Source organism: Arvicola amphibius, chromosome 1 (assembly GCF_903992535.2).
Source record: "Arvicola amphibius chromosome 1, mArvAmp1.2, whole genome shotgun sequence".
Classification (NCBI taxonomy): Eukaryota; Metazoa; Chordata; class Mammalia; order Rodentia; family Cricetidae; genus Arvicola; species Arvicola amphibius.
In genome coordinates this window covers 34,767,871-34,788,971 of record NC_052047.1, presented here as the reverse complement: position 1 = coordinate 34,788,971, position 21,101 = coordinate 34,767,871, and the positions used below count along the sequence as shown (strand labels likewise).

Sequence of the window (21,101 nt, the reverse complement as noted above, 5' to 3'; positions counted from 1 at the left end):
CCGATACTTATTCTGTATGGCAAACATGAAGCCAATCCATTTTTTAAACACTTAAAAATCATGAGAGGTTTGCAATTCTTCGTTTATTCTTTATTTCCTTGGAGAAACCACAAGGTCAATGCAGGGTAGAGAAACCATCCTCTACCCTGTTTGAGCATCAGTAGGTGTCTCTACCTTGATGAGAGAAGGACAATGTCAGCAGGTATATACTCTTTGCCTTTTATTATAACTACATCTCCAACATTTACCTGAAAGAAAACTGGGAATTGGTTAATTATCTGCATGGAAAGATAGCAAAAAAATATACAACCCATTGTATTAATACACAGAATTAAAAAAAAACCATTCTAATCTTCACAAAGATGGCATAAAATTATTTAGGGGCAAATGTATATTTGTTTTTAATCTGTTACTTATCTTAATAAAATTTTTTGAACAATTAGAACTACTTGGCTGACATCTCAACTTCCTAAATGTTCTTGCTTTGACATAAAAATAAGAAGGAGGAAGCTGCTGGCTAAAACCTCTACCCTACCCAAGGAAGTCTCAGTACAAGTTGAGAAATAATCGTATCTGCGACTACTCTTCACAGTGACCCTCATGCAAAAAGAATCCACTTAAATTTATAATTTAGAGAGGAAGAAAACATCTAAGATTCTAAGTTCCTGAGTCACATGTTCAGGGTGAGTGGAAAAGCCGAGACTCAAATCTACATCTACCTATCACATAGTCTGATGCTTGGCATAACTGTAATGAGACTATCATTATAATTAAAATAAAATAAACAGCAAAGTTTCTTTATTATGCATTTACCATCCCTGAGTATGGTATGAAGATGAATTAAAGTCTGTTGTGGCCAGAAACTATTAGAAGTGATTTGCCAGTGTTCTTACTACTTTTGGCAAACAATGCATCTCCCACTTAGCAATACCTGGCTCTACTCCCTTAGTGGGAATCATGACAGGGAATTACTGCAGATAGGGCCATTGTGTTTGGTTTTATCTATTGGGAGAAATAGTGACAGAAAGCTGGAGGGGCCATCTTATAATCTACAGTATGTACACTAGTTGCTCAAGGAGGAAAGTGTTGTATGGCATGCTCAAAAATAAAGAAAAATCACTTTAGTTGAAACTTGCCATGTGGAATATCTAAAAGTAACAAAATACAAAGGTTGCTGGAATCGAACACCAATTGCCTCAAAAGAGGGTGTAAGAAAAAAATGCAATTATAAAACTGGTAAGCATAAATACTTATTATCCCTTAAAAATGTGCAGCGACAGTTAACTAATAGGGCAAGGACGAGAGTTTGATTTTATGCTTAAAGTATAATGCTGTGAATCTTTTGTTTTATTTAGTGCAAGTATTTAATACATTCCCCAGTTATCTGTGGCAACTTTTGTTATGCATAGGTTTAAAATTTATATAATCATGATCATGAGATACTGATCTTCCCAAACACTCACTGAAAACCTTTGTTCTATTAGTGTGTATTTCAAAACAGCATTTTAATGCTTGATTCTTTTAGCCAGTTGGAATTTAATTTTGTACAAATCATGATTTAGATGTAACCTAAATATTCATATTTTTTTTGACCCTGCCAATCTGCAATTTTTGCCTCACTTATCAAATAATGAACGTGCCTCATTTCAGGACACTACATTCTTTTCTATTTTATTTGTTAGTATCTATTTTTGAACAGGCTTTTAAGGCAAATGATAATTTCTTTGGGAGTATGTTACGTTAATAATCTGAAACAAGCGATCTCATTTTTAATATTGAAAGAACATGTATTTGTGCATTTATCAGCATCTTCTAGGGGGTGAGAAAGAAACATTAGTTTCTTATTGAGAAGAGACCCTATTCCTTCAAGGTCAGAAGGTGACCTCAAATGTGAGAAGGGAGAATCAAGGGCATGGACTCTAATGGGGTGGAAATGAATTGGCAGCAGGCAATACTGTTGCTGTCCCAGCCAAATACTCTCCAGTGACATATATGTCCAGTGTCCTCAGCAGTGGTCTCCAAAAAGCCATCTAATGAGTCACCACGGCTATCCACTGTGGATGACTGGGGGATCCAAGTTCTGCAACTAAGAACTGACCGTCATTATTGCTTACCTTTAAGGTCTAACAAGAATGGACACCTGGGTAGCACTTGCCAAATTAAACTCCACCCACTAAATGCCGAGGCAGAGGTCTAGCAAGCAGATCTACCTCCAAAGCCAAGGACTGACTCCTGCTTCATTAGAAAATGATGTTTAGTTTGTATGACTACTTTTCTGAAAATAATAGTAATACATAAATGGGGTGATTTCATTACACGAAATTAACTAAAACATGCAAATGTAAAATGTCAGAACTTGAATTTTTTTTTAACTTGGACAGTAGATGATTAAAACAAAATTTACAAAACAAAATAAATAAAATCTATGAAAGGATTTTATTTATATATGCTCAAAATATACTGTGAAACAGGACTGTTCTGGACAGTACTTTCCAAAATAGCCTTCCTGGGCAGGTAGGGAAATGCTCAGTGCACAGAGCTGAGGGGAGACACACAGGTCTTCATATTAACTACTAAACGGCCTCCATAGCAGTGGAGTTGCTGATGACTGCCTGTAATAATACAGTCTCGTCTATAAAGTGAACCTCTAGGCACTTCTTTCACAACAAAATAAAAATGAATGCATACCTTTTCCCAGTGAACAATTTCCCAAGCACCATTTCTCAAAACTGCAAAGAGAAGACATGACAGGTTAAAGAACACTCCTTTACAACCAGACGCAAGCCTCTGTCTAATGGAATGGTTACTCAAAATGAATGGCTTCAAGTGAAATGACTAGCAGCAATATGACACCTTTAAGAGCCAACTGAGGCAGCAGGATCACGTACGGAAATAAAAACTTCCAGTGTTTAGGTCAGCCCCCACAGTGATTCACCTGTCACTCAAGGCAGCTTTATTGGAGAGGCCATATGCCTCCTCCAAGACACAGGGAAACGTCAGGGTTAAGTTGGGGTGGGGAGAAAAACACACAAAAAAATTCTATAAAAGGGAAGCGACTGGCCTACATCCATTTCCTAATGACAACCATTATCCTCAGGTTGTGCTGGTCTACATGGATTACTGTAACTATCGACTTTTAAACTTGAATACACCAAGACAATACAACAGGGACATCATAGATTTCTAATTAGTAAGACTTTAATACAAAGAAGCAACCGAACAAAATATGTATTACTAGGTCCATAATAATGCGAAAACATTTCATGTTTGGCTTACGAGAAAAAGTAAAGCAAGCTATTCTGAAATTATGAGAGGAGAGTGGGTATTGTATATGGGCTTACTGCTGCAGGGTACGGAACACTTACTCAGTATCTCTAAGCCCACCCACTCTAGCTGTGTGGTGTAACACACTGAGCACACTATACATACCAGAACCTGAAAACAGTACAAGGTAGCAACACCGCACCAAGGAGTTAAAGAAAAAAAATCATGGTCCACTGATAAATAATACAGACATTAAAGCCTTGAGAGCAAAGCCAAAGTTGGCTTTAATTAGAAAGAGCACAGCACATGCACAATGTGAAATCACAAAATGAACAATTTCTAGTTGCTGTAGAATAATCTTTCTGTACACTGTGAATATGTATTACTCTCATTGGTTAATAAAAGTTGACAGGCTAGAGGCTGGGCAGGAAATTAGGTGGGAAAGCCGAACTGAGAATGATGGGAAGAAGGAGGGCAGAGTCAGGAGGGAAATGAGACAGCCACACAGGAAACAAGACACGCTAGAGGACAGGTAAAGCCATGAGCCACGTGGAAATACACGGGTAGATAGGAATGGGTTAACTTAAATGTAAGAGTTAGTTAGTAACAGGCCTGAGTTACTGATTGAACGTTTATAAATAATATTAAGTCTCTGTGTGGTAATTTGGAAGCGGCTACTGGGAAGGGGAGTGGGTAGTCCAGACAGGAAAACTACTGCCTACATACAGAAAAAAAAAAAAATACACGGTATTCAGTTCCTTTGGATGTTAGAGGAGACAGAGAGGAACCCTCTAGAAAAAGTCACGAAAACAAGCAGAAAGCATTAAATAGCAAACCCAATATTAATTCCACATCATGTTTTAAAACCGGTATTGTAATAATATATACTATTTTAATCTAGGTAAAAATTCTTATGTTTTCAAATTCTCTTAAATCAGGGCTCATGTCTCACTTAGCTCCTTATTTCTAATGTTCTGCACCATTTCTGTCACTGAGACATCCAGATGCTGTCAGAAAAACAAATGCAATAAACACCTTGCATGACATTTTGGTGAGTTGATAACTTTATTAAATTCAATTTCAACTATACACGGCCAGGATTCTATTTAGTCTGTAAAACTCTAAGGCGAGTAGAGAACACACAAACTGACTCCACAAGGAAGGATGTTCTTTGCCAGTGTTCACACCATCCCAGGAGACACATCTCACAAGAAAGCCTGGGCTTAGGCTGTGTCTACTGATGCTTCCTAGTGTCTTCCTCAGAATGGTGTGTCACCATGAATCAAAATTAAAGGGGCAAACATGCTGCCTGTTGCTCATAACCTAGCAGCTAAAATATAAACAGGATTCCACAGGAGAGACGGCTAAGTGCTGTCCACGTTGACTCTAAATGGATTAACTGATACAATGTTTGCACAAAAATACTTAGATTTCCTTATTGAAATCTATTTCCTTCAAGGCCTATTTCTTATTAAGCAAATGTTTTTTGGTTTTTTTTTTCAAATCCAATATTTACCCTCCCCCCTTTTCTTTGGCATATGTATGTGTGTGAATGTGTGTGCATATATGCATGTTTGTGCGTGGGCGTATGTATGTGTGCACAGGTGAGTGTGTGTGTGTGTGTGTGTGTGTGTGTGTGTTTCTAAGAATCCTAAGTCTGTTCCTTGTGCTTGCACAGCAAGGGCCTTCACCCACTGAGCCATCTCCCCAGCCTCATTTTGGTTCTTTTGTTTTTGTTGTTTATTTGCTTTTAAACCATTGTCTAAATATTTCTAAAACAATGAAATCTGACAAAAAACAATTCTGACTATACAGAATGAGTTTTCTGAGGATCCACTGAACAGCACAGTACTGTAGTTAACACATGCTATCCCCGGAGGTTGATGAGAGGGTAGATCTTAACCATCCCACCAAAGAAGACCATGTCTTTGAGTCAGTTCCTCTAAGTCACCTAACTTGTCCTTTTGTGATAGTAATTTGACTGTTTTAAGTCCTTTGTCTTTTATTTAAAAATTTATAAAGTTTTTTTGATTTTGTTGTTCATTTTCTTTTTTTCCCACACAGGTTTCACCATAATGCCTTTTTTTTTGGCCTTGAACTTGAGAGCCTCCTGTTACAGCTTCCTGAATGCTGAAATTGTGTTTGCCACTAGGGATGGGTGAATCATTAATTAAGAAAAATGTATATGAATATTTTGCCTGCACTTATGTTTGTGTACCGCATGCATGGTGCACAGAGGCCAGAAGAAGGGATCAGATGCTCTGGACTGAAGTTACAGATATTTATGAGTCACCATGTGGGTGCTGGGAATTGAACATGGGTCCTCTGGAAGAGCAGCCAGTGCTCTCAACCACTGAACCACCTCTCTAGCCCTCAATTATCAATACTTAAAACCTAACACACACATATATGATCACAACTAAACCCCGCCTTAAATTTAATTTGGAGCTCCAATCATGGTTAAACTATACCTCTCCATTTATTTATGTCTCCATTAATTTTCTCTTAGATATATTTTCTAGTTTTCTGTAAATTGATCTTTTATAAGGTTTTCTGGTATTTAATTTCTTTTTTATAAATGATATTTTTATTTCATTTAAAATCAGTTATTGGTAGTATGTATAAATGTATTAAACTTTGGCACAATCACCTTTTTGTCTAGGAACCCTTACATTGTATTAGTTGAGGTACAGTTGCTTTCAAATTATGATTAATAATATTTTCTAAGCAACTTAAAATTTTTTATATTAAGAATGTCATAACATGCTTTTAGATGGAGATGAATCACTTGTATCACTGTTCATCTCATTTTAAAAAGTTAACAACTTCTCTTATTATGGACAGACATCTTTAAAAATACAGACTTATTTAACTAGTAAAAAATTTCCTACTGGGCTAGAGATGGTTCACGGCCAAGAGTGCTTGCAGAGGACCTGAGTGTGGGTCTCAGCATCCATGCCACGCTGTTCATAACTGCTTGTAACTCCAGCCCCAGGAGATCCAATGCCCTCTTCTTGTCTCCCTAAGTACTCCCCACACAAGCACAACACATGCGCGCGCGCGCACACACACACACACACACACACACAAAATGATAAATCTTTGAAAATGTCTTGTTTTTGTAATATTACTTCTCCTCATCTCAAACTCTAAGAGCCAGAAGAGTGGCAACTACCCCTATCCAGCTCACTCTAGTGTGTCCAGGGTTACAACACTGACTCATGAAAATACCTGGTGAGTACCTGCTGGATGGAATGCCAGGTTCACTGGTATCCCCTACTCGCTGAGACAGATGTATTGATGATACAACCCTACTCCCTAGCAAATGTCAAAATAAAATATATAGCTGTAGAAGAAACTACTTCAGCTGTTTCCCAAAAAGTCAAACACATAATTGCCACAAGACCCTGGTATCCCTCCCACTTCTGGTGGGTGTGTTGCCCCGAGAGAAGAGAGAAGCTGTTTCACATGTAGCTTGTGCATGAGTTCTCTGCGGCATTACCTATATGAACCCCCAAGTGGAAATCACCTAGATGAGCATCAGCTGCTGTCCTGACGAGCACATGTGGACTGGCCTGGTGTGGGAGGTCCTTCTATATATGTGTTGCTTTTATTGGTTAATGAATAAAGAACCTGTCTTGGGCCCGGCAGGGCAGAATAGAGGCAGGTGGGGAAAACTAAACTGAATGCTGGGAGAAAGAAGGAGGAGTCAGGAGACGTCATGTAGCCTCCGCCGGGAACAAAGGGAAACTTGCCAGTAAGTCACAGCCACATGGCAATACACAGATTAATAGAAATGGGTTAAATTAAGGTATAAGAATAAGCCAGCAATACACTTAAGCTATTGGCCAAACAGTACTGCAAATAATATAGTTTCTGTGAGAGTATTTCAGGAGTCTGGGTGGGCAGGACACAAACAAGTGGCCTTCCATTTAATAGTTATGCTGCGTGTCACAAAAAAGGAGTGAAGAGCTGAAAGGAGGACGAGGAAGAACCCTGAAGATATGCCAAGCGAAAGATGGCAGATTAAACCACGCCACAGACTGTATGATCACACTTATATAAAGTACTTAGAATAGACAAATCCATGGAGACAGAATGCAGATTAGTGGTTGCCAGGCTCAAAGAATGGGACAGCAGGGGCTGGCCACTCACATGTGTGGGTTTCTTTATGGGGTTCTGGAAACGTGTTGGAACTGGGTGGTGTAGTGGGTGCACAGTCTCCCCGAATCAGCTGAGGCCCCAGGATTGCCCACTTTAAGAAGGGGAATACTTTGGCAGGCGAGCGATAACCGAACAAAAATAGCCACACAAATATGCAATAAGCTATTGAGACATTTGCTTAAAATAGATGTCTCGGTTTTGTAAGTCGCTAAAAAGATTCCCGCGGCAAACATTCGAAAGTGTTATGTAACAGGAGATGAAGTAATGTACTCAGCTCCGGGGGCCACCCCTCCAGTTCTGACATCTAAGCCAGGGTATTAGAACTGAGGCCAGTTAGCAGGGGTTTGCTAATTCACATGTAAAAACAGCTCTGGCCCACTCTTCTGGTTGCAGTCCACACAGCAAGAGTCCCAGCAGGCTTCTAGAGTGGCCTTCCAGGTCAGGAGTCCTGTCTCCTGCCCTGAGCCTGCTCGCTTCCTTCCCACCTCGCTTTAATCACTGCTTTCTCCAATTGATCTCTCTGGGATCTCTGCCTCCACCCAATGGTACCAGTGGTACATTCTCTCCACATAAATGCTTCCTGTGGGTTTAATATTGAAGAGGTAGCTGGACTACTGAAAAAAATTGCACACCTAAGAACACTTTAAATACAGTACTAGCCAATGGCATGTTATTCTCTGTCTCTCTGGTATTATTATTATTATTATTATTATTATTATTATTATTATTATTTTATTAACTTTTACGTGCATGTACACCTATGCCATAGCACTTGTGTGGAATTCAGAGGACAACTTATGATAGCTGGCTCTCTTATTCCACTATGCAGGGCCTTGGGTACTGAACTCAGATACTCAGGATTAGTGGCAAGCACTTTAACCACTGCACCATCCCCCCTCCCTTTATTTTTTATTTTGGAGGCAGAGTCTCACTATACAATCTGGACTTGCTATTTATTCCAGAGTCTGCAGTGGCCTGGATTAATCAATGCATATATTACCATTTTAAGTCCTAACTAAACGGTACGTTCAGAAGTGACAGCAGGACCCTGCTCTCTGACACTTGTTTCGTGGGTCTGCAGAACTAGTAGACCAGGCTGACAGGAATGTTCCACCACCCTTTCCCCTGTGTCTTCTGCCTCTGAAATATAAGGGGTGGGAATAAAGGAAACACGGCCTGACGCTACATAGATTTTCGGCTCTGAGAACAGTACAGAATATGGTGAAGTTAAAAAAAAAATCAGCCACAACATAAAAGTATTTGAGCAAATTAAGGCTTGAACACCAGTCAAGGACACCTGCCTGTCATAGCTCACTGCTGTCTCTCTTTGGGAACTGGTTCCTACCATCTAACCCTTAGAACAACTAAAGTAAGTGCCATCGCATGCAGTGTGCTGGCAAGGGAACCAGGACCCTAGGTCTCTTTCGTCTGTAGCCTCCTCTACCTCCATTCCAGCTTCTTCTAAGAAATTGTGGGGTCCTTGGCTGACTGCTTAGTTTGGTTGGCCCAAAGGTAACAGCCCTCCTACTCTTCCCGCCTTTGAGATGATTAATGCTGCTGGAAAGAAGTGGGAGCCTCCTGAAGGAGGGAGGAATCTTGAATGGCCGCGAGGTGCTTTGACAGCTCATTCTGAAATGTGCGACTCCTCCACCTCTCCTTGGTGCCATCCAAACACACCTGCTGCAGTTTCCACACAGTCTAATGAGTGTGACAGCGTGCACTGGAGAGCTCCGACATCAAACACACACTCGGGAGGAGCTTGCCCTTACTCAGCAGTATACTGGCAGGCTGCTTTGTTGCAGCGGTTTCCTCTGTGAATGGAACATGTTCTGTTAGAGCTCCTCCCCCAAAGGCCTGGATAAGGCTATGGGAGACAGACAAAGGCATTGCAACCTAGCTCACTGCATGCTCACAGCTTCCAGGAAAGAGGATGTCGCCCCAGCTCCCCAATTAAAGAGATTTGTCACTAGGGATGTCTCTGAAAATCACTGGCTACCTGTCCCTGGGCAGTCAGTCACTTCCTAAGGTGGGGAGAAAAAGGCAGATCTTTCTAAACGGTATCACAGAGAATGGAGTAGAAAACACACAGAGAGAGAGAGAGAGAGAGAGAGAGAGAGAGAGAGAGAGAGAGAGAGAGAGAGAGAGGGAGGGAGGGAGGGAGGGAGGGAGGGAGGGAGGGAGAGAGACAGAGACAGAGACAGAGACAGAGAAAGAAGGTAAGTGTGCTTGATTTCCTCTCCAGAAGCGAGCCTTTGAGAGAGATCTTAAGTTATGGTAAAGGTCAAGTGTGCAGCCGAGACTCTAGACTTCTGTAAAGAAAAGAATCCAATACACGCCTATTGAAGCACCATGCACTCACCGAACGCTCTACTGCAAAGACAGTTTAAAGGCAGAAGCATCAATGTGGCCCAGAATGACATTACACACAAATAGTTTGTGTAAACTTGCCTATAAAGGCCAAATTCAATCACTGCATGTGTGGTCAAACCACTTTCTTCTACTGACAGGAAGGACAGAGGGAACTTCCTCAGCTGATGCCTTTGGAATAGGTTGTTCACGCTGACATCAAGGGGGGGGGAGCATTTTTGTAACCTCAATTATAACATTTTAAAGTGACCCACAAGTGTGTCCTCTTGCCAGTATCCCCAGCAGCTCTGAAAACTTCTTGAAAGAGGAATGCTGAGATCCCGTGCCAGGTGTCCAGGAACCCTAGCCATCAGCCTCTAAGGAGCCCTCTCAGGGACTCAGAGCCATGATCAGATCTGAGACACCCTAAAGGCAAATGTGCAGAGACGTGACGGGACAGGAGCCCAGGGCCAGCAGTGTCCTATGTTCAACAGCCCTTCACCTTTTCCTTGAGAAAGTTTTTACAAGAAACATCTCTCCGTGCCTCACCAATCAATCGCATCTCTCAATTCCTTGGCTTTCGCTTTCAAAGACCCTCAGCTGTTGTCATTTAGCTCAGCGCTATGAAGCCCTGTTGATTCTGAAATGCGGGGTGGGGTGGCTGTCTTGGGCCCGGCTGTCGGGAAGTCAGTACTAGATGTTGGCAGGGTTTCCTCTCCCATCTCCAGCCCTAGGTGAATCTCGCCATTAGTCTTTCCTACGTCCTCCTAGCTGCCACCCTCGCTCCAATCCACAGTCAATACAAACAAGGCCACTTTGAACCCTGCCCCGCCCTCTACAGCTGGCAATCTACTCACACTCTACAACCATGTCTTCCACTTTCTACCAGGGTCTCCAAAAGCCTCTTAAGCATGAACCCAACCTGCCCTCATCCATGCTCTTGTTGGCTCCCCCAACAGGCATCTCTGCTATTGTCAAAAGGGACCATTTGCAGTTTCCAAACCGGTATCTCCCATCCGCCCACATCCCACAGAGCTGCCCACAGTAGCCCTCCAGCCACAGGCAGCCCTAGACTCTCTGCTTCGTGCTCTAACACCCCACATGAAACCTCCCAAATGCCATTTAGAGTTCTGCTTCTCTCATTTGGTCCTCAGTGCCCGGTCTGGCTCGCCATCCATCTTCATTTCATCTTCCCTCCCTTACCACAACGTCCCCTGAAGCGGGGAAGGGGACTGTGCTAGTATTTCTGCATTGGTCTCAGCACAGGGAAGGAGCTCGACACAGGCTGACTAGAGGGGAATAAGAAACATCCTTTATTTGAAACACACCTGCTCTTCTCAGGAACTCTGGTCATGCAATTCATTTGGGCTTATCTAACACAGGTGGGAGGAAGTGCCTACAGTGTGATGCTGTGTTTAAAAAGAAAGAAAGGAAGAAAAAAGACAAGGGGAGAGCAGTCTGTACGGGAAGGAAACCAGCAACTCTGAAATCAGACCCCTCACGATTAAACCGTGCTCCTAAATTTCCTCAGTGGATTTTGTTTCTCTGTGTTACATTTTTGATTTAAGGGAGACATGAAACCCAACCCAGGCTGGGCTACTCCACAAATAAATACTGCCTCCCTATCCAGAGTTATTATAGTGGAGGACTTCCAATGGGCTCAATTTACACTCTCCTAGGACATGCAAATAATTTGGAAATATTACCAGTCTTTGAGATGTCTGAATTTATTCAGGTGGTCCACATGCGTGACTTTCAGCCGTAGGAAACCATACCATCTAAAAAGCTGCATACAGGTCAGCTGATGTTCACATGGCAAGGGGCATGTTCATACGTGGGGAGCCCGCCCTGAGACAGAAGGCACTGCTCCGCGTTTCCATGGGCCAGTGGATTGGTGCTATTTTAAGTCCTTTGTCAGCTCTGATGTGAACTGAAGCAGATGGACTCTGTCCAGTTAGTGGGTCACTTCAGACTGAATTACCCAAACGACACCTCAATGCTTTTCCCACAGAAGACTTTAAAAGTCATGTGGTTTCTGGGGGGCGGTCAGCAACTACCAACTGTGCGCACCACAGGGTCTTGCTAGTGCCCCGACAATACCACCTCACTTCCACACCAGAAGAGACAGTGCGGCACTGAGGAGGAAATTCAGGTGAGGGTCAGTTAGTTTGTGGTGTGTCCGGTGTGTCTAGATGAGAGGGGCTGGAGAGATGGTTCATCAGTTTAGAACACTTGTTGCCCAGGCAAAAGACCTGGGTTAGCGGTCTATCACCTTCCTAACTTCAGTTCCAGAGAATCAAATGCCCTTTTCTGACTTCCACAGGCACCAGGCACACACATGGCGCACATACATACAAACAGGCAAAGCATTCATACACATAACATAAATCTTTAAAAAGCCGGTGTGCCTAGGTTACGAGGATTTCATATTGCCTTCTCTACAGAGTCTAATTGCAGAGAAAGTTCATTAACGAAGGCTTATTTTTCACAACACACCCGCCACGACAGTAAGAGATGGTAGTATGAAAACCATCTCCAGGAACGTTGGCTTTCATCCAGCTACATAAAAAGCCAGGGGGTCAGCAAGTGGCTCTGCTTCCCAAACCTCACTTGTTGGACATTAGCACAGCATCCTTCAGGGAGTATGTCCAAACCTGGGGTTTTAAACAGCCCTTCTATTCACCGCCACTTATAAAGTATCCTGAGTACCTTAGTCTGTACCCAAGCTTCATCTTCTCTCTGTACCCAAGCTCCCTCTTCTATCAGTGCCCCATGCCATGATTTTACATAAGACTGCCATTTTACTCAAAATTCCCATCGCATTCCACAGAAAACAGAAGAACGGTTTTACAATTTAAAGAGAACATTGGCAGAACCACCACAATAAATTCACATGTGTATTGGAGACAATGTAGATATTACAGTAACAATGCCAAGTGTAAAGTCCACGGAGGTAAGCTTGGCACAAACACCCCTGGATCAGGGAGGACAGGGAGAGAATCTTGTGTGTGTGCGCGTGCGCGTGCGTGGTGTGTGTGTGTGCGCAGGAAAGACTAAGGTTGAAAGAAGAAATAAGAGGAACATATTAAATTTAGATGCGAGGAAAACCGAGGCCCTCAAGTATGACCCTGCACTGAGCTCTGAATAATGAAAGTGAGAAATGGATACTGTATCCATTTACGGGAGGTTGCTAGGGCAACAGTGATGCTAAAATGACTGACAGTGAAGGTAAGAAAGTGTGAGCGCTCCTACCATGCCATGCTAAGATTTGATCCGTCCCTGCAAAGCAGTCCAGAACACAGTGATACACATATGCATATATGTATATATATATATATAGTGTATGTGTGTATATATATACATATATATATATATATGAAGCAATATATATTCATCTTGTTCTCATGTCAGATCACAAATTCTCAAGGGAGCTCCTTGCACACCCAGTCTTTCCCTTTGTTAGCTATAGCCAAGTATTATTCTGGAGAATGGACACAAACACACACACACACACACTCACATACTGTTCATGCATGCACCTACATGTACACATGCACACATGTGCACATACATGTGTGTACGCACAGACACCACTCATGCATAAACACACACACATGTACGCACACACGTGCGTGCATGCACACACATGCACACACATACATACATACACACACACAGAGGCAAATGTGTGCAGCACCTGTTAAGACAGGCCCCTGGGCTGGAAGCTCCTGGAAATCTAGAGACAGCAAGCGATAGACCTGTCCTCTGCAGTGTCCCTGTCGACTACATACAAACCATCACCACAGCAGCACACAGACACAGAGAAAAGCAGTCACCACTGTTTGGCAAGAACGGACCACAAAGCTCACCCAGATTCATGTGGACCTGCACTTGTTAGCACCAAAGTATGCCCTGCCCCTTCTCTGCAACTAGGTTCTTGGAAAACAATAAATAACTTCCATTTGCCAGATCACTAATCCATCTGCTTAACCAACATATGGATCTCCAAGGCAAAAAGTGGCATTTCTCCAGAAATATCGAGGACAAAGCTTAAATGTGAAGCCTAGTTGTAAAGCTCTGAGTTGGAGCCAAGCTCCGTAACTTAGCTGGTAAAAATGAGGTGACGGACAGGTACCAAATGATAGCCAAGTGGCTAAAAAATATTGGAAATAAATGGTAATGCCGAGAATGAGAGAGCGGAGCAGGCTTTCTTGTGTCTTGGCCCAAAATACGAAAGAGCATTCCTTTGAGAGGGAATATACAAGAGTGAGCCCTAGCATTAGAAGAAGAGGTGTCCTCTCATGCATTATGTGGCCTTGGCAAACATTTAGAAAATCCAAGCTTAATACTTTAAATCTTTGTCAAAATTAATTACCTGTCATAAATATCTTCCTCCCCCTCCTACACACCAACCACTGCCTTGGTTCAGGAAAGTAAATTGAATTTCACTCTGGTCTAATGGCAACAGATGGCTCTCATATTAAATAATTTGAGTTATCTGACAGCAGACAGCATCCTGTTCAAACATTTTTGTTATCTCCCATCATCTGCCAAACCAAGAGTACCAGTGCTCAAACTAGGCAGAGGTTAGCAGGAAGATGCCAATCACCCAGGAAACAACTTCAAGCATCAACCTTGTTTCTTGGATACAGAATTTTCACGTATTCTGCTGACTAACCTGGTTTCTAAAGCCAAGTCCTTCTATTCTAAAGCCAAGTCCTTCTATTTCATTGTATAAGTAAGGCTCATTTACACTTAGTGGGGAAGTCTTCCCGCACACGTGTCTGGTCTTCATTTCCAGAAGGAGAGATAATCCTGCAACCCCATGCGGAGGATGGAAAAAACCAGGAAGAACCCACAAAGAATGTTCCTTCCAAAGGGAGCATTTTGGGAAGTGGAGATATAAGAAATCAGCCTCCCTCTGGCACAAGGCTTGCTGACCGAAAAATCATACCATGATGACAGCTGTCTTTCAAAGCTTGTAAAAGTCTCCAGCCAGTCACTGAAGACTGGCGCGCTCTGCCAGGGAAAATTATGAGCTAGGAAATTGCTTGCATGGTTGTGCTCCAAAAGCTTCCACTAAGTATTCCAAACAATGTGACAACAAACACAAGAGCCGCACACTGTGGGAAATACTAGCACCCCAAACATCTAGATAGCTCCCTTGCATCCTTATGATTGCCTCTCTGCATGAACTCCCGGAGCAGCTCCCAGTCCCTCTCCTGTGATCCTTTCTGCTCTCCATCCTGACCCTACATGTTCACTCTGCTTCTGTTGTGATTCATAAGCCTTAGTCATAGCTGCTGGGAATGCACAAGGAAAGCTGGAATCTCCTAGGCCCGGCATTTACCGTCTCATAAAATCTGACCAGCCTATCTTGTAATCACATGCCTGCCTCCCTCTGCTACGAGTCGCCTTTGGACACCCGATGCTCTAATAATAGCTCACTCCGGAGTCCAGCAGCCGTCCTTCTTCTTTCTCAGGCTGTCTTCTCTTCCCCTTTCCCGCTCAACCCACAGGCACAATGTCATCCCTGTGTCTCTCTATTTATCCACAGTCCTCCCCAAATTCAAGACCTAGCTCAAGGAATTCCAGGACTTTTCTCTTTTTTTGGGGGGGGGGGGTGGTTTCTACAGGATCGGACAGGGAAAACACCATTTGCCACAAAAATCTAATGCATCATGGAGAGCACACAGTCTAATCCCTCACCTTCTACCCTAATCTCTAACTATGTATGTTCCTTTTTCATATGTACTAATCTAAAACATAGGCTGCAAGCTCTTCCAAGCTAAAATCCTCATTTGATCTTTTCTTACATCACAATGGAATATTTCGGTAGATACTCCAAATATTTTAGGCCAATAATAATAAACACATCCTCCTCAAATATATAAAATACCTAGCAGATGCGGCCCTTGGTGGGAAGTGATGAGGAAGAGGAGTGCATTCCCATAGGGCAGTGCCTCTCCACCTCCCAATGCCGCGACGCTTTAATACAGTTCCTCATGTTGTGGCGACCCGCCGCCGTAAAATGCTTTCACTGCTATTCATAACGGTAACTTTGTCACCGTTATGAATGGTGATGGTATCTAATATTCAAGATATCCGATACACATCTCCCAAAGGGGTTGTGACCCACGGGTTGAGAACCCCTGCCATAGGGCCTCCCCACGGGAGCTGCCCTAAATACTGTGCGTAAAGACTAGGTGATGCTGGAAGACACCCGATCCCTTCACCAGAGAACTGCGGAGAGAAAGGAGTCCCTCCGCAGAAGCAAACTCAAGGATGGAGTAAGATGTCTGCTTGCAAGGTCTAGAGACTTTTAAAAAGCCTGACAGACACAGTCTTCTTGGCTGTGTTGAAGGTAATTTTGGTTTGGTCTACACCATAAAAGGCTGTGAAAACACTATGCACATTCAGAATCTAGCCTGGTTTTAACCATGGGCTTTATTTTGATGGCTAATTTCATCTGCCCGTGTGGAATAACTCAGTGGTTTTCAAACCAGTAACAACATTTCAGATAATTTTCTATTATTTCTCTCTACAGTCAACACTGTCCACAAATAAAGTAAAAGCATTTTTACAGTTTTTAACACAGTGAAAAAACTGTAGACCTTTTAGACAATATATTCAGAAGCAAAGAGCTAGGAAGCACCTGAGTATATTAAAAAGTGGCTTTCTCAAAATTATTACTCTCATGTGATTTTAAGTGCCGTGCTGATAATTGCTAATAAAGTAAAAAGGAATCTGTTCTGGGACAGAAGGTATTTCAATACAACAAATGAATCATATTTAAGTAGAATTTGAGGATATGACGGTGAGCGCACTTGGTAAACACAAGAAAAAAGTGAAGGACCTACCTTGTGTCTGTTTCTTGTTCACAGCATTATCAGCTTTGTGCCGTTTCTAAAGTTCAGAACAAAACAAAACAAAAACCTCAGTGAAAAAGTGAATGAGTTTAAGTAAAATGGCACTCACAACCAACAAAGGTCATTTAACCTATGTTCTCTGGCTTTTTAGATTTCTGCAATCATAGACAGGGGTGTTGCTAGTCTGTTCACAAAACCCCTCCCTGGGAGCACAGGCTTGGGACCCTCAGAAAGTTCTTAAACAGCAAACAGGTAGAATAACATTTTAACGTTACTAGAAAAAACATGAAGCAAAAGCCGGATTTAGTCTATTGCTTAAATAACGCATGTAGAAGATCGCCCAAGAGAATTATCTATAATAACTGCCATTTAATAATGGGACTGAAGTATTTTCAGCTTTTTGTGAGACTCATTATCTAATTAAGCTGAGTACATCCTCCATAATTTGAAGATGCGCGGATGTCTGCTGACAGCTAGAAACACATTCATCCTCCCCTTTGACTACAGCCTGTCTTCCCGGCCCCACGGGACCACCACGTGCAACAGACGCCACCGAGCAATAGCAGCTATTCTTCTTCCTCCCAAAGCACCCACAAAGGAAATGGTGAGCAGGTGATTTTTAAGTTGAGACAGGTGAGGTTGAAGAGTTACATAAACCAAGACTGCATGATGGAGGATTCTCATTGGCTAATAAAGAAACTGCCTTGGCTTTTTGATAGGGCAGGATTTAGATAGGTGGAGTAGACAGAACAGGAAGAAGGAAGTGAGGTAGATGGCTCAGACAATTGCCCCGCCTCTCCTCTCTGGGACAGTCGCCATGAAGCCAGCCACCAGGTCAGACATGATGAAGCTCCCGCCCAAGATGGACGTACGCTAGAATCTTCTGGATAAGGCACCACTTTGTGGTGCTACACAGATTATTAGATATGGTTAATCAAGATGTGAGTAAGAGGCTGAAACTAATGGGCCAGGCAGTGTTTAAATGAATGCAGTTTGTGTGTTGTTATTTCGGGTGTAAAGCTAGCCGTGCGGGAGCAGGGCAGGACGAAAGGCAGGCCTGCCGGCTCGCCTCAACACTACAACTGCAGAAGAGTAAGAGAAAGAAACAGAAGGCCAGAGGAAAGGGGAGACGCTCATGGCCAGTGGCCACTATAGGGGTATGATCTCTTCTGTGGTTTAACCAGGGGTTTCCTGTGGCCTCGGTCTAAACTTACAGCATGGAGAGAGTGAGACCAGACTCGGGCAAGACGGCAGAAAAGTGTTGAGAATAATTAATCCTTTGCTCAAAGATCCTACCTGAGAAGGCCAAGGCTTGTACCAGCTGTGAGAGCTGGGGACAAATGCAAGCGCCTAAGCCTTCTATCTGAGAAAATACTGTAGTGAAGAAACTTAGTGAAAATGATTTCCCAACAGAAATGTGTGGAGTCAGCGCTCCCGGGAGCCACCGCTGTATCTGAGACAGTGGAGGAAGAGCTGACAGTGTGGACTCAAGTCACCAAAGTACGACCTGAACTGTGCAGCATACAAACAGGACCGAAGTCTCTCTGTGCGGAGCTGTGGGACAGGATACGCACACATCTACATGGCACGTCTTTCTCAGAGCAAACTGCTCACAATAAGTGTGTAATGGTGAAGAAATCTCATGGGCATATTACTGCTTCCAAAAGAAAGTATAATTTGCTAGAATATTATTTGAAATAAAGGAACTTAAATCTTTTTGTACTTATATTAACAACAGAAAAATACAATCGTAAAGTTCAAACTACTTTCTGCCACTGTTTATTTCTTAATAAAGATGACAAAAAATTTTGAAAGTAAGCCGGGCGGTGGTGGCGCACGCCTTTAATCCCAGCACTCGGGAGGCAGAGGCAGGCGGATCTCTGGAAGTTCGAGACCAGCCTGGTCTACAAGAGCTACCTCCAGGACAGGCTCTAAAGCTGCAGAGAAACCCTGTCTCGAAAAACCAAAAAAGAAAAAAAAAATTTGAAAGTAACCAAAATAAGCTTGGCTTGATTCAAGAAACTTTTTTATTTTATTTTTTTTTTTTTATTTTTTTTTTTGGTTTTTTCGAGACAGGGTTTCCCTGTAGTTACTAGAGCCTGTCCTGGAACTAGCTCTTGTAGACCAGGCTGGCCTCGAACTCAGAGATCCGCCTGCCTCTGCCTCCCGAGTGCTGGGATTAAAGGCGTGCGCCACCACCGCCCGGCTAAGAAACTTTTTTAAAGTCCAAGGTAAATAGTAAAAGAAGGTATATCTTTGCTTTCCCCACATACGTCTATGATGAACAATGGTTAGACTCCTAACTGCTGGAGATAAAGGTTAATTGATGAAACACTTCATATCAAACAAGAAATGAAACTTTACGAAACTAAAAGTGACCTTGGTCATTAGTTTTCACCTACAAAAAATTCTTAACCCAAGCCCTTTCTGTCTCCAGTCTTTCCCAGTTAATAAACTAGGTCAGTGTCTAGCTCCTAACTTTTCAAAGACAAGGAATTTATAGTTTGAATAAAGATATTCCTTCTAAAACTGAAAGTTCACAAAAATATAGTTATTCTCTGATCCCAAATGCTACTGTCTTATAATCAAAATTCATTCAATATCACTGCGAGACGGTGGAAGGCTTGCTGTTTTCCGTTTTGGATAGGAAGTCCATCAGCAAATGGTGTCCTATGAACAGAATTAGTTCCCTGACAGGATTGGACGTGTCATGCTAAATTCCATCTGAGGAAAGGAAGCTGAGTCTTTGAGAGGTCATGGAATTTGTCTGAGAAGGTGATGGACTCAGACTCCTTGCTCTTGAAACCCTTTTGTCCCCAGGCACTGTTTTCCAAGTTCACCTGGTCCCTTCTTCAGAGATGCGGATGGCCAAGGTTTAGTCCCTGCCCTTTCTCACTTCTACCCTACATTCCTTACTTAGCTCAACTCTTTCACACCAAGATTATCATTGGGGCTGCCTATAGTCCACACCCACATCCTCTCTCCTTCCCTCTGCTCTCTCTGGGTCTGTCTCCCTCTCTCTGTGTCAAAGGGGTCTTGAACTCTGTCCATGCTGTAATCTGTTACCTTAGCCCAGACAAGGAACCACGAACCCATACACACACTCAGTTGTACAAATCAGAAAATTAAAGCCACCGTGGACTTGCTTTTCACTATTACTTTACTAGCACCCCTTTCCTTTGCTATCGGTTATTTACCAAGCGTCCATCTAGTTAATCTCCTGGATGTTCAGGTCCATCCAGACTTCTTTCACTCATCAGCACATGACTGATACTTGGCACCTGCATCCTGCAGAGTCTGAATAAGTATTCATTTTGCAATGACTGAAACGTACTAACGTTTAACAATTTTCTGGCTTAAAAGAAAGAGTGTTTTTATGGTTTTAAATATGGTTTTATGGTTTTGCTAAGTCAACTTAACAGACAACTCTAATTCTGATTTGTACCACAAGAATTAGAACGTATGATAAAAATTTGGAAAGAGACTTCCATCAATTTTGAGGTTTCGGGTATGCATACGTTATTTTTCTTTACAACCAAAAAATTAAACCATTCATTATGTTAAGCTATGCAAAGCATCAGGAGTGGAGAAGTGTTTTTTTTTAAAAAGACTAATTGATATTTTAAATTTATATTCATGAATGAAACCAGGCTAGAAGAGGATATCAGATCCTCTGAAACAGTTACACGCAATTGCCAGCTTTCTGACACCGTGCTCGGAGACACACTCAGGTCCTCTGCTGGAGCAGAACACATCCTCAAGCACTGAGCCATCTCTCCAGATCCAGCTTCCATGCTTTACACGGAGAACTCTTGATGCCTTTGAGTGAAAAACAAGCAAGCAAACCCAAAGCCAATAGCACAGTGCCTAAGGAATCACATGTGCGCCGGAAGAAAATCAAGTTAAAGAAAGAAAAGAGTAAAAAGAAAGCGACAAAAGTTACGGTGAGGACCAGTCCCCAGGGGCGGCCGAAACCAGCCACAGCTTAAAGAAAGTCAGTGGGACACATGAAGGAGAGAATTCCTTCAATCTCCCTGCATGTGGGCCCAAGCAGGATATCACTAATCAAGAGCACCACCGTGTCTTACACACACACACACACACACACACACACACACACTCACACACACACACACACACACACACACACACACACACACAAGAGAGAGAGAGAGAGAGGGGGGGGGAGAGAGAGAGAGCGCACGCGAGAGGGAGAGAGAGAGACTTATGTATCCTCAGCATCTACTGTTAGCTACTTAGAGCCTTGAGACCACCAACGCAATACCCAATCACTTCAATTCTAGCAGGCCACGTGAGTCTATGTTTTTTTTTCTCTTTTTAATGATATTAATAAAGTAATGCTGCAGAAGTAATGCTACTATTTGTGAAATTTGGGGCTGTGTATTTATAAAGACTTCCTCAGCCTCCCTCACCCAAGTCTGACTCTTCTAAAGCCCA

The 21,101-nt window shown here is 42.6% G+C and overlaps 1 protein-coding gene across 2 annotated transcripts in view; it reads right to left on the bottom strand.

The window, feature by feature from the left end:
• Positions 1-21,101, bottom strand: part of Atp8a1 (ATPase phospholipid transporting 8A1) — a 213,162-nt gene that overhangs the window by 155,275 nt on the left and 36,786 nt on the right. Inside the window, exons 5-7 of one of the 2 annotated variants that reach the window (XM_038327824.2) lie at positions 16,635-16,680; positions 2,689-2,729; positions 175-248 (exon numbers count right to left, since the gene is read on the bottom strand). In XM_038327824.2, the coding sequence (XP_038183752.1) occupies positions 175-248; positions 2,689-2,729; positions 16,635-16,680 (161 nt within the window). The remainder of the gene's footprint in view (positions 1-174; positions 249-2,688; positions 2,730-16,634; positions 16,681-21,101) is intronic. The other variant, XM_038327841.1, reaches the window with a different exon arrangement.